This window comes from Protobothrops mucrosquamatus, unplaced genomic scaffold (genome assembly GCF_001527695.2).
Source record: "Protobothrops mucrosquamatus isolate PMUCROS unplaced genomic scaffold, P.Mucros_1.0 scaffold2813, whole genome shotgun sequence".
In the NCBI taxonomy this organism is placed as follows: domain Eukaryota; kingdom Metazoa; phylum Chordata; class Lepidosauria; order Squamata; family Viperidae; genus Protobothrops; species Protobothrops mucrosquamatus.
Window position 1 is genome coordinate 13,276 of NW_015388847.1, and position 15,837 is coordinate 29,112.

General features: G+C 42.1%; 1 protein-coding gene across 1 annotated transcript in view; it reads right to left on the reverse strand.

Moving 5' to 3' along the window:
- Nucleotides 1–2,069: 2,069 nt before the first annotated feature.
- LOC114923299 (histone deacetylase 5-like) overlaps nucleotides 2,070–15,837 on the reverse strand; it is a 17,012-nt gene continuing 3,244 nt past the window's right edge. The window contains exons 4-9 of the mRNA XM_029286071.1: nucleotides 15,038–15,168; nucleotides 13,873–14,007; nucleotides 11,592–11,716; nucleotides 9,066–9,191; nucleotides 7,751–7,864; nucleotides 2,070–2,261 (exon numbers count right to left, since the gene is read on the reverse strand). Of these exons, the coding sequence (XP_029141904.1) occupies nucleotides 2,070–2,261; nucleotides 7,751–7,864; nucleotides 9,066–9,191; nucleotides 11,592–11,716; nucleotides 13,873–14,007; nucleotides 15,038–15,168 (823 nt within the window). The remainder of the gene's footprint in view (nucleotides 2,262–7,750; nucleotides 7,865–9,065; nucleotides 9,192–11,591; nucleotides 11,717–13,872; nucleotides 14,008–15,037; nucleotides 15,169–15,837) is intronic.

The window sequence follows — 15,837 nt, forward strand, 5'->3', positions numbered from 1 at the left end:
CAAGGTCAGGGTTTTCCCCCTCTTTTTCCTGTTTTGAATAAATCAGTGTTGGCATGCCTATCTTTGCAAAAGAGGGAATCAATTGGCAATAAAAGTTGGCAAACCCCAGAAAATTTTGAAGCTGCTTACAGGTGCATGGGGGTTGCCATTCTAGTACCACTTTTACTTTGGCAGGGTCCATCTCATTTGAAATCCGATACCCCAGATAGTCAAGGTGTGTCTGGTGAAATTCACACTTTGACAGCTTTGCATAAAGTCTAGCTTTTAACAGTCTCTTTAGTACCTCACGGACCAATTTGATGTGTTCATCCATGGTTTGGGGGGAAATAAGGATGTCATCAAGATAAACCCAAACCCCCTTGTATAAATGATCATGGAACACTTGATTTATCAATTGCATAAACACAGCAGTCCAAAAGGCATAACTTTAAATTGGAAGCTCTCCAAAGGGCAATTAAAGGCGGTTTTCCACTCATTCCCCTCCTTAATCTGGATCCGGTAATAAGCCTTTCCAGCTTGGTAAAGATTTTTCCTTTAGCCAGGTGGGCTAACATGTCCTTCATCAGGGGGAGGGGGTACATATTTTCCATGCTGACCATGTTCAGATATTTAAAATCCATGCATAATATAAGAGACCCATCTTTCTTTTCCTTGAAAAGTACAGGAGCAGCCACGGGTGATTTGACTGGCTGAATGAAACACCGAGCTAAGTTTTTATCGATGTAATCTCTCAGTTCTTTCATCTCTCTGGGCGTCATAGAGTACATTTTTGGTTTTGGGAGCTTGGCACCAGGCAGAATTTCAATAGCACAGTCCGTAGCCCAGTGTGGGGGGAAGGATGTCACATTCCTTTTCACTAAACGCTTCCACCAAATCACGGTACTCAGTGGGGACAAGTTGAATCCCCAGCAGCTTTTTGGCTACAGTCTTTAGGGTTTCGCGGGGCTCCCCTCAAATCTCGCTGATTGCCAGTGTCTTTATTTTATTGACAATGGCAGGTGGGAGGGGTCCTGTCCCCAGTCTTAACTTCCGCATTCCCTCCTTCCACCAGATGTTGGGATGCCATTTATCAAGGCACGCTAGCCCCAAAATTACTGCTTCAGTCATCTTCAGAACCACAAAACGGATGATTTCCCAATGCCAACCCATTTCCAAATGCACAGGTTCTGTTAGGTGCATGGCAGAGGTACCTTCGATGAGGGACCCATTGGTTTGCTCAAACCTCATGGGTAGGGGCAGTAGTTTGGCTCGAATGCCCAGTTTGAGTACGATGGGTAGGTTAATTAAGCACCGAGTGCACCCCGAGTTATTAGGATGCTCAAGTTGGGCACTATTAGCCTAGCGGGAATGGCGAAGGAGGGAATGGGCTGACTCACCACGGGGTCCTCCTCACCTTCCTCGTCACTGTTGTAAGGTGCCGGCATCTGCTGTGGCTCGGATCAGGTTTTGGCCTCGATGCTCGGGTCCTGACGTGCCCAGTTTGACTTTTCTCTTCCCCCTCTGGGAGCTTTTCGTGGCTTTGCGACGGTGACTGGCATGCTCCTGGGTTGAGGGTTAGGAGCTGGGCACCCCACAGCACAGTGGCTCATCTGACTGCACCGGTAGCACTTGATAGGAGCCTTGGCTGGTACTTGGGAGGTGCTGGTAGACGCAGTGGCTTGGGAATGTTGGCCATAAAGGCATTTCTCCTGGACATGGGGCAGATTGGGCTCAGTGGTGCTTGACTTTCTAGGGTGGTCCAACTTAATGTCCAGCACCATCGCCATGCTGTACCACTCACGCAATAGGTTAGGAAAACCCCGAATGATGCAGGCTTGAAGTAAGTTCTGATCTAGCCCCTGCTTGAAGTAGTTGATCAGTGACCATTCTGGCCACTGCCCAAGCCGACCAGCAACTCTCCTGAATTCACAAACGTACTCCTTAGCGGGGCAACCTCTTTGCTTCAGGCAGTGGATCTCCTTCTTGGCTAGCAGGGCTCGGGATTCGTCTTCAAAATGACCCCTTAGTTGCTCCATGAATAGGTTAATATTGTGTAATTCAGGAGCCCCTTCATCATGGAGGTTGATCACCTAGTCAGCTGCTTCCCCCTCTAAATTTGCCGCCACAGCATTCACCATCATAGACCCATCCAGGTAGGCATAAGCGTAGCGATCTAAATGAGCCCACACCTGGTTTAGTAAGAAGGTCAGCTTTTCGGGGTCCCCATCAAAGGTGGGCTTGATGGGAGGTGGCTCGAACCTTGGGGGAGCCACCTGCACCTGCTATTGGGCTTGGGCGGCTTGCTGGTCCTGGGGACGTGGCCGAACCACTCTCCGGACTTCTCTTGGCTGGGCTCTAGGACAGGCATCCTGAGGCCACGGCAGCGGGCTTGGCTAGGATACAGGGCTTGACATCACAGCCTGCCAAACCTCTCCTTCAGCTGTTCGAGCGAGGGGCTGTGGACTGCGAACTGGAACCTCCACTCTCCGGAGTCATCCCATCCCATTGACCCCTTTCCTTTCTTGCTATCTGCAGATGAAGAACCCTGGGACAGTAGCAATAGAAGCTCCTCTCCAGCGGTTAGAGAAGTGCTCCTGCACTGAGGGGCAGCCTTGGCTTGATAGAGGTCCGCCAGGATCGTAGCTCCTTCCTGCAGTACCAGTTTCCCAGGTTGGATTAACCTGGCCTTCGGCCGAGCCCCTGCCAGTGACGCCTCCTCAGTGGCTGGAGCGTCAGTTTGCACTCTGACAGCTGGAGTTCCGTTGCGGCTAGCAGCGGTTTCACTCTTCTCCATTTTGAATCTTCGCTGAGTCTTTACCGCTATCCCAAAAGTGAGTAGGTAGGCGGTCGGGGCCCAGCACCCTGAGAAAACAAAGTTTTATGAGACTTGGTTTAATGTCATGGTTCTAACAGACAGAGACGAATAAAGCAGAACTCCGAGGCTTGCAAATTCCTCAAAGAACATGTTTATTAGTTACAAAGTATCAGCACGGTCAAGAGTGAAACCAAGTCTGGATACACAAGTAACAATTTTCCAATACAAAGTTAAACGCCCCACCCATAAAAGGTATGCAAGCAACTACGTTCCCCAATATGATTATTTGGCGGGCTTTTTATGCAACCTGTACATCAACACTGCAAAGTCCCTTTGCTCTAACAATATGCATATGTCTAAAGTTAAAAATAAACATGCAAACATTCTGCTTTATGCAGATGACATGGTATTGATGTCACACACCCAGGTAGGGAAGACTGCTGAGCAGGTTTAGTACATACTACACACACAACTACCTGAACATCAGTAAGTGCAAATCTAAGATAGTTGTTTTTCTGAAGAGGCGGACCAGGTAAAATTGGAGCCTGGATAGGGAATGCATAGTACAAGTCCTATCAATACTTAGGACTTGTTTTCACAGAAACAGATTCCTGCCTCCCACATTTTAAGAGAAGCTCTTTAAGGGCTACAGCCTGTGCCAACACCATAAGGCAGCTTACCAAGTATAGCTAGAAATTCCAATCATAAAGGTATATAATGGCAAAATAGTCCCAATGATCATACATGGCACAAACATGTGGGGATATATAAATGCCCCCTTACTGCAACAGATGCAATCTACTTTTCTGAAATGTATCTTTGGGGTGGATACGTCTACACCAGCCCCAGCAGTAAGGGCAGAGGTGATCATACCCCCTATACAAAGCCATTTAGTAATCAAAGTATTTAACTACTGGCTGAAGATCCTATCCATGGACCCAGGTAGACTACCCAAACTCTGCTTCAAAGAGCAATTATACAACAAGCTACCTCGTGCTTGGGCCACCCAACTTTCAAATGTCATCTCTCAATATGGATTCTCCATCCAATTCCTAGTCCAATCAGAGCTAAAGACCAAGGAAGCTTTCAAACAAAGAGTTATTGATGTGGCTGCCAAAGATCCTACTGCAACACTTAAATGTGTCAAGTCTCTGAAGTGCCTCCCAGTTAGAAAAATATTTAACAACTTACATGCCTCAGCATCTCAGAAGACTTTTTTCTACAGCTTGCTTCAAACAACTGGACTACATCATAAGACATGGGAGGTTTCATGGAGTTTCATTTGAAGAAAGATTGTGCATCTGTGGAGCACCAGCCACTGAAGACACTGGACACATTCTTATTGACTACAAATTGTACTCTCCAGAAAGGGCCACTTATTTAGACCCTTATTTAAAAACTAAAAAATAGTGGGACACCCAGGAGAAACAGTTTTACTTACTGCAGGGAACGAACCTGCATGTCAGATCCCAAAACCCTTATTGTTTTCCCTGCATATGTGTTCCTGTTTGCGGCTTGTCGTTCTGCTGGGAGGGGGGGACTTGCTTGGGATAACTTTCACTTTCTACCCTTCCTCTCCCGCCTCTATCCATTTGAGAGAAGAATGTGTCTCCCTTATCAGGGAGACAGTTACGGAGAAAAAAACCTGGAGAAGACCTTGAGATGTGAGCCAACTTGTGCCAGTTACTCAAACATCGTGCCACCTGTGGATTGGCTGGATTTCAAATGGACATTATGACTTTGGTGGGAGGAGGAAGATTGCTAGTTTAACTATACCGTTTGAGTGGGATTTTCCCCAGATCTCGCCTTGACTTTCTTACTGTCATTAGCCCCTAATAAAAGTTCCTTTTGAGACAATGCCTGTTTCAAGAGTTCTGCTTTCTTGGGTGGTTAGCTGAGGTGGGTCCTTACATAAGGCAAGATCTGCATAGTACTCAACCCGGAGAAGCTGCTGCTCTGCCGGGGGAGTCGCAACTGAATCCCACGTGGAGGAGTTCCAGGCTGAGAAATGGGCCGAAGATCTCCTCTGCTTGAAACCAGATGAAAACTCCCAGGAAACTCTCGCCCAAACAAGCAAGGTGGTCCCAACACTTTCATCATTTTAATTTCACTATCCATTACCTCCCTGGGGGAAATAATTTTTTGGCTGATGCATTGTCCAGACTACCACAATAGAACAACAAGAAAGCAGAAGTGACTAAACCATTTTTATATCCTCATCAGTTAGCAGCCCCTGTAACCACCAGGGCCCAATCGAGACCTGTGGCTCCTGTGGGAAAAACTTTGTTGCAGGATTTTAAAACTGCGTTAGAATCTGATGAGTGGTTTCGAAACCACAATAACCTGTGTGTGTTAAAGGATGGATTAGCCTGGATTGGGGAAAAACTTTATGTCCCAGCAGCCTTAAGACTTAAAGTAATGCAAGCAGGACATGACTCCAAAACTGCTGGGCATTTTGGATTTGTGAAAACCTTACATCTCATTAAGAGGCAGTTTTGGTGGCCTGCATTAAAAAAGGACATAGAAAGCTATGTAGCTAGCTGCCCCACATGTGCAGCGGCTAAACGGAGTCAAGGAAAATCTCAAGGACTGCTTCAACCGGTAGCAAGTCCATCAGCACCCTGGAGAGAGATCTCTATGGATTTTATTGTGGAACTGCCTGAAAGTGCTGGAAACACTGTAATTTGGGTTGTAACGGATCTGTTCTCTAGACAAGTTCATTTCATTCCATGCCCCAAGATCCCAACTGCAAAGACTTTAGCTAAACTTTTTGTGCAAAATGTATACTGATTTCATGGGGCCCCACAACGTATAATCTCAGAGGGGTTCAATTCACCTCTAAGTTCTGGAAAGCCTTTCTGGACTTGATGGGTTCTAGTCAAGGGTTGTCATCTTCCCATCATCCTCAAATGAATGGGGGGACAGAGAGACTGAACTCAGTTCTAGAACAATACCTGAGATGTTTTATTAATTATCAGCAGGACAATTGGTCCAACTTATTACCGTTTGCTGAAGTTGCTTATAATAACGCTGTACACTCCAGTACAGGTTTCACTCCATTTCAGGTAGCTAATGGTCAAACGTCCATGGCCAAGCCTGAACTTCCTACCAAATCACCTGAAATCCCCTCCTTGCAGGAATGGATTAAACAGTTACAAAATACCTGGCCAGTAGTCAGGAAAGCCCTGGATGAAGCCAGGGAGGCCTATAAGACTCAAGTCAATAAACGGAGGGTGGAACAAAAACCATATAAAGGTATACCTCTCCACTAAGTATTTGTGATCTTTACAAGCCTCAAAGAAATTAGGCCTTAAATTTATAGGACCTTTTCCTGTCAAACGCATCATCAATCCTGTGACGGTTGAGTTGGAGTTGCCAAAGAACCTACGGAAAATCCACCCTGTTTTCCACTGCAGTTTACTCAAACCGGAGGTCATTTCTAACCTTAGACCTCCTGCACCTCAGGTGCCCACACCTATCATGGTTGAGGGTGAAGAACACTTTGAAATTAAAGACATTTTAGATTCTCGAACACATCATGAGGTAACACAGTACCTAGTAGCTTGGAAGAATCTCCCTTCCGCTGAGAATGAGTGGGTGTACAAGAAACATGTTAGAGCCCCTAGACTTCTCAAATGTTTCCATGCTAAATATCCTGATAAACCTGATTGATATATCTGTATTGTTTTCTTCTTTTCCTTCCTTTCTGTTTTCTAGGTGGATGTCCTGTTTTTCTAGGGGGGGCGTATGTCAGATCCCCAAACCCTTATTGTTTTCCTTGCATATGTGTTCCTGTTTGGGACCTGCCATTCTGCTGGGAGGGGGGGGGCTTGCTTGGGATAACTTTCGCTTTCTACCCTTCCTCTCGCGCCTCTATCCATTTGAGAGAAGAATGTGTCTCCCTTATCAGGGAGACAGTTACGGAGAAACAAAACTGGAGAAGACCTTGAGATGTGAGCCAACTTGTGCCAGTTACCCAAACATCGTGCCACCTGTGGATTGGCTGGATTTCAAATGGACATTATGACTTTGGTGGGAGGAGGAAGATTGCTAGTTTAGCTATACCATTTGAGTGAGATTTTCCCCAGATCTCGCCTTGACTTTCTTACTGTCACTAGCTCTTAATAAAAGTTCCTTTCGAGACAATGCCTGTTTTAAGAGTTCTGCTTTCTTGAGTGGTTAGCTGAGATGGGTCCTTACACTGCACATCATCAATAAGACTACACTCTTCACTTCAAATGCCATCTCAAAGAGGACAGATTACCTTGATAAGATTGGAGGTAACTATAGGGGTGACAATCTTTTATGAAGTTTTCTTTTTAACTATTTGAATTTTTGTATCAGTTTTATATATTTGACACGATCAACTTTATAATAGTTTTCTTCTTCTATTTTACCTTATTTTATCTTACTCTTTCATCTTCACTTTATCTTATCTACTATATTTTATTGTATTTTATCTCACCATAGCTATTTTATCTCTAATGTATCTTATCACATTTTATTGTATTTTACTGTGGCTGATGCTCATATTTGATATGGTCAATTGACTAATCAATAAAGTATATTGTATTGTATCATACAAACAGTATTTACAGAAATTGATCAGCAATTGATAAAACAAAGTGTGCAAAACTCAGTATCACATGCTATTGCAGTGGCCACTGCCATAAGCAGAACTTCAAACTGGCTGAATACACGGTAGGAAACAAGGTATATTTTCAGTTAAGCTCAACTCCTGGTATTTATGTGGACACACCCATGTTGTTCTCTTGGCAACAATTGTCCCTGCTTCTTCTAAGATTTTTTTCTTTTAACTTCCAAGTCTAATTGACAGCCCTCGTATTCTCTTCCCATCCAAGATCTTATCAAGCTTCATTCTGCTTAACTCCTGAGCCAGGTCAGACAGGTACTGCCAACTACTGAAATGAACAGAGAGAGAAGGGGAGGAAACACCATCCTGTGTGTCAGGTCCCTATTGGAACGCTGCCATTCAAAAAGGGAGGGGGAGCACACGCTATTGTGGATTGAGGATGTTTCTGCTTTGTTCCTACTTTCGCTTTGATGTATCTGCATGGGAATTAGGGAGGGGGAAAAGCCCTCAGGGTGTCAGACCCTCAAACTATCTATTTTTCGAGTACTGCCATTCTGTTGGGAGGGGGGAGGTTTTGCTCTTTGGGGAGGGGGGAAGCTCTGTGGGCTTTGGGATGTATTTCCTTTACTTTGTTCTTTTCACCTTTCATGCATCTCTCTGGGTGTGAACAGGAGCAGGAATGTGCCTGGTGCCATCTGTCTTATCGCTACTCTGCTGGGAAGAGACCGGGAGGAAAACGAAACGTGTGAGAACTACAGTTTATCAGTCCGGTTCCCATAACAACTTCACACCTGTGGATTGACTGAAATCATACTGGACAGTTGGGCACAGTTGGGGTTTGAAAGGAGAGTTTTAATGTAATGTTTTGTGCGGGAATTATTCAGATCTTGCCTTGCTATTCTGTAATCACTATCTCTCAATAAAAGTTCCTTTTGTAATGATGCCAGTTTCAGGAGTTCTGCTTTTTTGGGAGTGCTAGCTGAGGCAGGACCTTACACAGGGCCAACTGTTTTAACTCCTGCTGGCTAGCAAGAGAACGAGGCGCCAGAGAACGGCCGGTTAACACCTTTTCGGCTCGAAGTTCTCACATCTTCATGCCAGCGGATTGGCTCCTGATGGACTGGGGCATTGGGGTGGGGCTGGAGAGATGGGACTTTTAGCTTAACGCTTTTGCGCAGGAATGCCAGATTCTGCCTTACGTCTTTGCAATCACTTTCTCTCAGTAAAAGATCCTTTTGAAATGATGTCTGTTTCAACAGTTGTGCTTTCCTGAGGGAGTAGCTGAGGTAGGACCTTACACTGTGTGTTAGCTATGCCAACTAGACATGAACTCCATGTTTTGAAATGTTGAAATTTGCTATATTTATAGTAGTTTAAAACCCATCAAAATAAACAAATATCTGTATCTACTCTTTAGCTTTTTGCTCTCACAAGTGTAGGACAGTCAACGCTTTGTATGGTCACATTTAACATGGTGTGTGGGGTGACATAAGATTGTAGGGTGAGTTTTAGGAGGAACTCTGTGTTCTTTATTTTTCAATTGTGATACTTTATTGTAGGGCCTACACTATAGTTTTCATTTACTCAATTTCAGTATTTCATTTGTTTCATTTCATTTACTTACTATCTCCATATCTACAAATTTCCAAAACGTTTGGGGGTAGAGCTCATACTCACATTGAGGTGTGAATTTGTGACTGTGAGAGTAGCCTGGAGTCCTAAGGAGATATTGGGCAGTGATGGAGAAGTGTATAGGCTGAGTTGGCTGGCTGATCCATCCACGGTGACAGCTCGGGGCAATATCTATATAAAAGGAAAAGAAGGATTAGGGGACAAGGAAAGGGTGGGGGGTAGATAAGAAAATGCAGATACCGATAAAGGAGAATATCTGTAGCTCAGGGTTGAAATGAAGGGATCAGATATGTAGATGACACCTACCCTTCCTGGATATCCTTATCAGCAGAGACCACAATGGCAAACTAGAAACACAAGTGTACAGAAGAACCACCCACATCAATCAAGTGCTTCACTACCAAAGTAATAACCCAACCTCCCACAAGAGAAGCTGTGTAAGAACTCTATTTAGATGAGTGTAAAAACACACCAGCAACCCTGAACAACAGAAAAAGGAAACAGAGAATCTATATAACATCTTCCAACAAAATGGATATCCATGCAACTTCATCAAAAAGTACCTGACCACTCAATCCAATATAGCACAACCAGCACAAGCCGTAAAAAAGGATAACACTGCCATACATCAAAAACATCTCAGAAACCACCAACAGACTATTACAAGCACAGGGAATCAGCGTAACACACAAGCTTACTAAAGCCCTTCAAAACATCCTAAGTAAACCAAAAGACACAGCCTCCCTGGAAGAAAAAAACAGGACTCATCTACAACATACAGTGTAAAGATTGCAACAGCTACTATGTAGGACAAACAGGCAGAAGACTAGCAGAATGTATCCATGAACACCAACTAGCAGTCAGAAGACATGATGAAAACTCTTAAATTTCACAACATACGGACAGACTTAATCATAGTTTTAATTGGGAAACTGTGACCATCCTAGACCAAGCCAAGTCCAAAAATGCTAGAGAATTCCTAGAAGCCTGGCACTCTGACAAATTGGCCATCAATAGACGCATAGACATAAACAACATCTACTGTACATACTGTGCAAGAGACAATCAACAAGCCAAAAAGGGAACAAAAAGACCAAAACACCTCCCCACCAGCAATCAACACCCAGATGAGCATAAATTAACACCAAGATTAACATCAGACCAACAATCAAGTATTCAATACCCCAATCAAGGAACTGCCAAACAAGCCAACAGTAAACAGCCCAATCAAAGAACCTCCAAGACCACCCCACCAACACTGACAGGGCAAGTCTCTAGAATATAAACTGAGAGCAAACCCCACTCCTTACTAGCACTGATGATGTTACCTAGTTTGGGTAATGAAACATCTGCAAGAAAACAACCAAGCTCAGAGAGCACCAAGGATCCCCCACAACATGTACTGTAGAGCAAGAAAAAAAACCCCTTGATATTCCTCCAGCTCCTTAATGCGACCTCATTAACAAGGGAAAACAGAGCAGAGATCTATCATGAGATATAAAAACACAAAATACTTTTTTTCTTATTTTATTTACATAGTACACTACGGCCACTAAATTGTATGTTATACCACAATACTTATGGTAAGAGATGGAATGAAATCAAGAGGGACATGTTAAGATGGGAGAAATTAGAATTGTCATTATTGGGGAGAATTTCTGTGATAAAAATGTTTTGTCAAGTATGATGTTTTTGTTTTAAAGAATACCTATTATGACAACTGATATTATTTAAACAAAGGTAGAAAGATATATCTAGGTTTGTATGGCAAGGGAAAAACAAAAATTAAATATAAAAAATTTCAAGATGCAAAGGAACGAGGAGGAGGACTTCTTGATTAGAATTGTATTTTGCAGTGTGCTGTTTAGCCTGGATGAAAGACTGGGTTTTGCTGAAAAATAAAGAGAATTTTAGAATCGGAAGAGCACAATCCGAGGTTCAGATGACATGTTTTCCAATGGTATGATAAAGTTAAGGTTAATGTAGATATTGAGATTATATTAGAAAGGCCATATTGAGAATATGGAACAGATATAAACCCAGACTGTGGCCAAATTTTATTTGATTTTACCCTTTATGGATCTCAGCACAAGAAGCATTTTACAGGAAAGAAACGGCAGGTAAAGAAAAACAATTAACTTACAAGAGTTGTTAGAACTGTAACATGGATAATATGAAATCAAAAGAGCAATTGGCTGCAGAGAGATTTAGTTTTAAATGGTTTTCATATGCACACTTAAAAGAAAGATTTAAGGTACATAATTAGCTCATTGCTATTCTTACATTTATTCTGTGAGGCTAAAATAATGACAGGCAAAGTCTATTGGGGAGCCTCAGATAGGGTACCTATCTGAGCCCAGATCTCTCTGGCCCAAATCCCAACACTCTATGATTCAAAGCAACAAATAATGGGCTGAATATGTAATTGTGGGAGACATTCGGTATTGGTAAGAAGAGTCAAAACTGTTGAAAAATAGAACCAAACCAATTTAGCCCACTGAAGACAAAGACAAGAAAAGAGATAAAATAGCCATACCACAGCAAGCAGCAGCACTCTTTCACCAGCCTTACCTCAGTATGTATATTAGGCACTGACCCAGTAAGCCCATTTTCTGCAATGACGCTGTTGGAGCTGTTTGGGGAGCTTGGGCCAGATCCAGGAGCACTGTTGCACATTGAAGACACTGCAATGAAAGGTTTTTTGGTTTTTTTTTGGGGGGGAGAGGTTGCCACCATGTCAATCCTTGCACTGAAATTCTCCACTGAATTAAGATGCTGTTGTGCCCAAGTAGGCTGTTGAAAATCTCACTTTGTATTTTGAAGCAAAATCAAGTTTCAATCCACATGGTAGCAAAGAAATATTGGAAAAACGTATGTTAGTAAAGTGAAATTCAATTGTTGGTTTGGTTTTCCCTTCTAACAGAACAAAGCACCAAAGAATGTTAGCATGCAATAAAGGACTGTACATTGTGTTACACAGCATACAATTTACACAGGCTGCAAAAAAAAAAAATCCCTAGCGTTCCCATGTATGTAGTTCACAATGCTGTTAACTGGGCAGCTGTCTCAACTGAAAAAAAATATTCCAAACAAGATTCTCAGTTTGCTTTTACAAGCTTTATTGAAATGAAAGGGTACCATTACAGAATTTCAGTGACTAATGATTCCCTATTTTCCCCCAATACATACTGTACATTTTCTTAGTTTCTAACAGTTTTCCAGTGAGGAAGTAGTTCTTTTCACTAATAATGGAGAAGCTTGCAGGTGGTTGTTTACAAGATGGTTTACCGAAACCATATCAATCTGTAAATTGACCATTGCCTCTTTTTGTGATTCTCTAGTCACAGTGTTTAGATTTCTTTGTTTTAGAATTGTGAAGAAAGAGAAGACAGGAATCATGTATGTAAGGCATGAGTCCACCACACAAAAATGCTTTCTTTTCTGCCCTAGCTTTGTTTCTGAAATTTCAAATTCACGTTTCTACATTAACTATAATATACAGTAGAAGATGCATTACATTACAAAAAAGAAACAAGAGAGAACTCTAGTTTCCAGAAAGGAGCCTCAAGTCGCTGAGAGCTAATATGCCAACCTTCTATACTCCTTCCTTTCCCACAAAAATGTCTTCAGAGTGTTCTACAACACAATTTAAATGGCCACCAAATAAATTACCACTGTCTGGATTATCAGTGATACATCTAAAATGAATGCAGTGCTAAATTCATCACACACATATTCATGCCTATGTTTTTTCAATCTGCTCTTAAACTCACCTACCCCTCCTCTTCCATTGCAATATATTGTAAAGAGTCTTTGGATTACTACTTTCTTGATAAGTATATATCATCATACTATTAGAGCAAGATTAAGATAAAAATATTCAGACATTTCTTCCTCTTTCATGCTCTTAAAAAAGAAATTTTATCATAATTCTCATGACATTCACATTCTCTGGCCTGAGTTTTTGTGCCCCCTTTTAATTTGATTTTTAGTCATATCTGAATTCACATGTTGCAATATCTATACAGTAATACAATTTATTTAGTATTAGTGTTATGCTGGAATTTGACAGCATACTGTAGTTGTCATAAGGGTCTAAGGACCAGATACATGCATAAATAAATAGTTGTGCCTGGTCCTGGACTTCCATCCCCCACACCATAAAACTTCCACAATGACTATGTTCAAGCAGACCATATGATGGCTTAATGCAGTATGTGAATCTAGCCATGGTTAATGTAATTTCCTGGTTTAGTTCAAATTTGGTTTTGAGCCTCATTAATGTCTCTATCTGTAGGTGAAATCTATCATAAGGCAACAGAAGCTAAAAATGGCAGGAAAACTGGAACTAGTCAAACAAACCATTATTTTAATTACCTGCAAAAGTAATTCAGACTTGCTTCCAGCTTTTTCAGCAATACATGATTAAAATAAAAACAACATAATTTAACCAGAGCACTCTGAACTAAGATATCACTAATCAATGAAGGAAGTTTAAAACAGAAAGCTCTACCTTTCAAGCAGAAAAGAGAGAAAAGTGAGGGAAAATTGTACAAGGCTCTCTGTAGCACCTTTCTTTAGGAAAACATGGTTTTCCAATTACATTTAACAAATTGTTTCATCTAATTTGCCCAATTTCTCCTTCAACCCCAATGTTTTGACCTCCACTGTCCTATTTCATCAGCCACTTTGTAGCACACAGAGTATACCAGTGCACATTTTTTTCTTTTTTACCCAGTCTTTTTTCTCCCCTCTTGACATACTTGGGGAGAGGACTGAAGAACAGAATGTTTCATCCACCTTTTTTCAAAATCAAATAGTACTTGCCCTTAGCTGGGCTAAAGTCCTCTCTCACCTGTGATTTCAATTGCTCTTTTTTTGAAGGTGCTGATGACTGTCCCATCTTTCCTCCTCAACAGAGGACTGCTTCTCCTCTCCACCACCTTCTGTTTTAATCGTGAGCGCACTTTTAAATTGGGTTCTGAGGCTGAAAGGAAGAGGCAAGCAGGAAAACCAAGGTGGTCATTATTCTACTGTAGTAGAAAGTCCTAGGCAAGGAAGCAAATTGTGGAGGGGGAAGAAGCCAACTGTATCTACACCAGGGGTGTCAAACTGCTGGCCCGCAGGCCGGATGCATCATAGCAAAACCACACCCACCCCATTGCCGGCAATGGCAAAAAAGTCATGATATGTTGCAACACATCACATGACATTGCGAGTTTGACACCCATGATCTACACTTACCAGATCTTATTGCTTCAAGAAATGAGCCTTTTTTTAAACAAATATATTTATTCTGTATTTCTGAAACATAAAAATAAAACACTTGTTCCCAATACAATGCCCTGTAGGTCTACCAAATGCCAACTCCAGCCAGCACAGCTAAATCTCAAAGTCAATGATATCTGGAAGGCACCAGGCTCAGGATGACTCTATTAAGAAATAAAGAATGTGAGCAGAAGACATTTTTTTAGACACATTCTTCAAGTGATTGAACAGGACTGACAGGGCCTGTGTATGTGGATGCAGCTTATTCTCACTTGTTCATCATCCTCTGCCTGATAAACATAGCAGCTGGGCTGTTTATTTCCACATAGTTTGACTGCAGAGAAGCTTTTGCAAAAACCAGCTAAGCTGTTACAGTTACCATCTGAACAGCTGATTTCTTACAAGGGAGAACTGACTGCATCTAAAAACAGGTTGTTTGTGAAGTCATTCTTTACAGTAGGCTTATCTAGTTCTCTAATGTAAGATTGAAATTCTTATATTTTAGTAGAATGAGGATTTTGTACACTAGTTTGATTTTCAGTCAGAAGCTGGGCTTTAACATTGTAGATGTACTATTTTGTAAGATACTTGAATCAGTATTCCTTTCTTATTTGTAGTTCATCAGATTAAATGAATCTTTCCTTTTCTCATGCCCAGCCATTGTCTTCACAAGCTAGTACATTTAAGGTGTAGAAAGCCATTTAACTGCCCTCCTTTTGTATATTCTACAACCATTGACATTTACTAACCAGTTTTCCGGAGTGGAAAGTCATCTCTACCATCATAAGTGCTGAGTAAAGGTAACTTGCAAGAGACTGGTGTTCCCGGACTTCCTATCTGGGGAGGGGAACTCTGGTCCAATGAGGTATGATGAGTCCCCCTGCACAAACCAGAAAAACATGTTCAGGCTATCAAGATTTAGATCAACATGGTTTAATGAGTACACTAATCAGCATGCAAGTAGTCCTGGCTTACTAATTGCCTCATTTAGCAAACATTCAAAGCTACAATAGTGTAAAAAAAACCTTCCTTTGAGACCAATCCTTGCATTTATGACAGTTGGAGTGTCTCACGGTCACACAATACTATTCGTGTGCTTTGCAACAAGCAGAGATAATGGAGAGTGTGGAAGTAAAATTCTTAAATTGGTAAGGAATGAAGGAAAAAAGAAGATTTGAGGTAAGATCATAGTACTGTATATCTTCTCCATTTCCCCTTTAGGATGGTGAATGATCACTGATTTTGTATAGTAATACAGATCTTCAGCCCAAGACTTAACTGGTTATTTGCTCAATATTAATACCATTTCATGAAGCAACATACACTACCCATCTGTCCTTAAGAGCTTGTCCTTGACGTGATGACCCGGTGTCTGGAGGCCGTGAGGGTCTGGATGGGGAGGAACAGACTCAGGCTCAACCCTTCCAAGACCGAGTGGCTGTGGCTACCGGCGCCTCGGCATAGTCAGCTGATTCCATCGCTGACTATAGGGGGCGAAACTTTGGCCCCCTCGGATAGGGTGCGCAATCTGGGTGTCCTCCTGGATTCA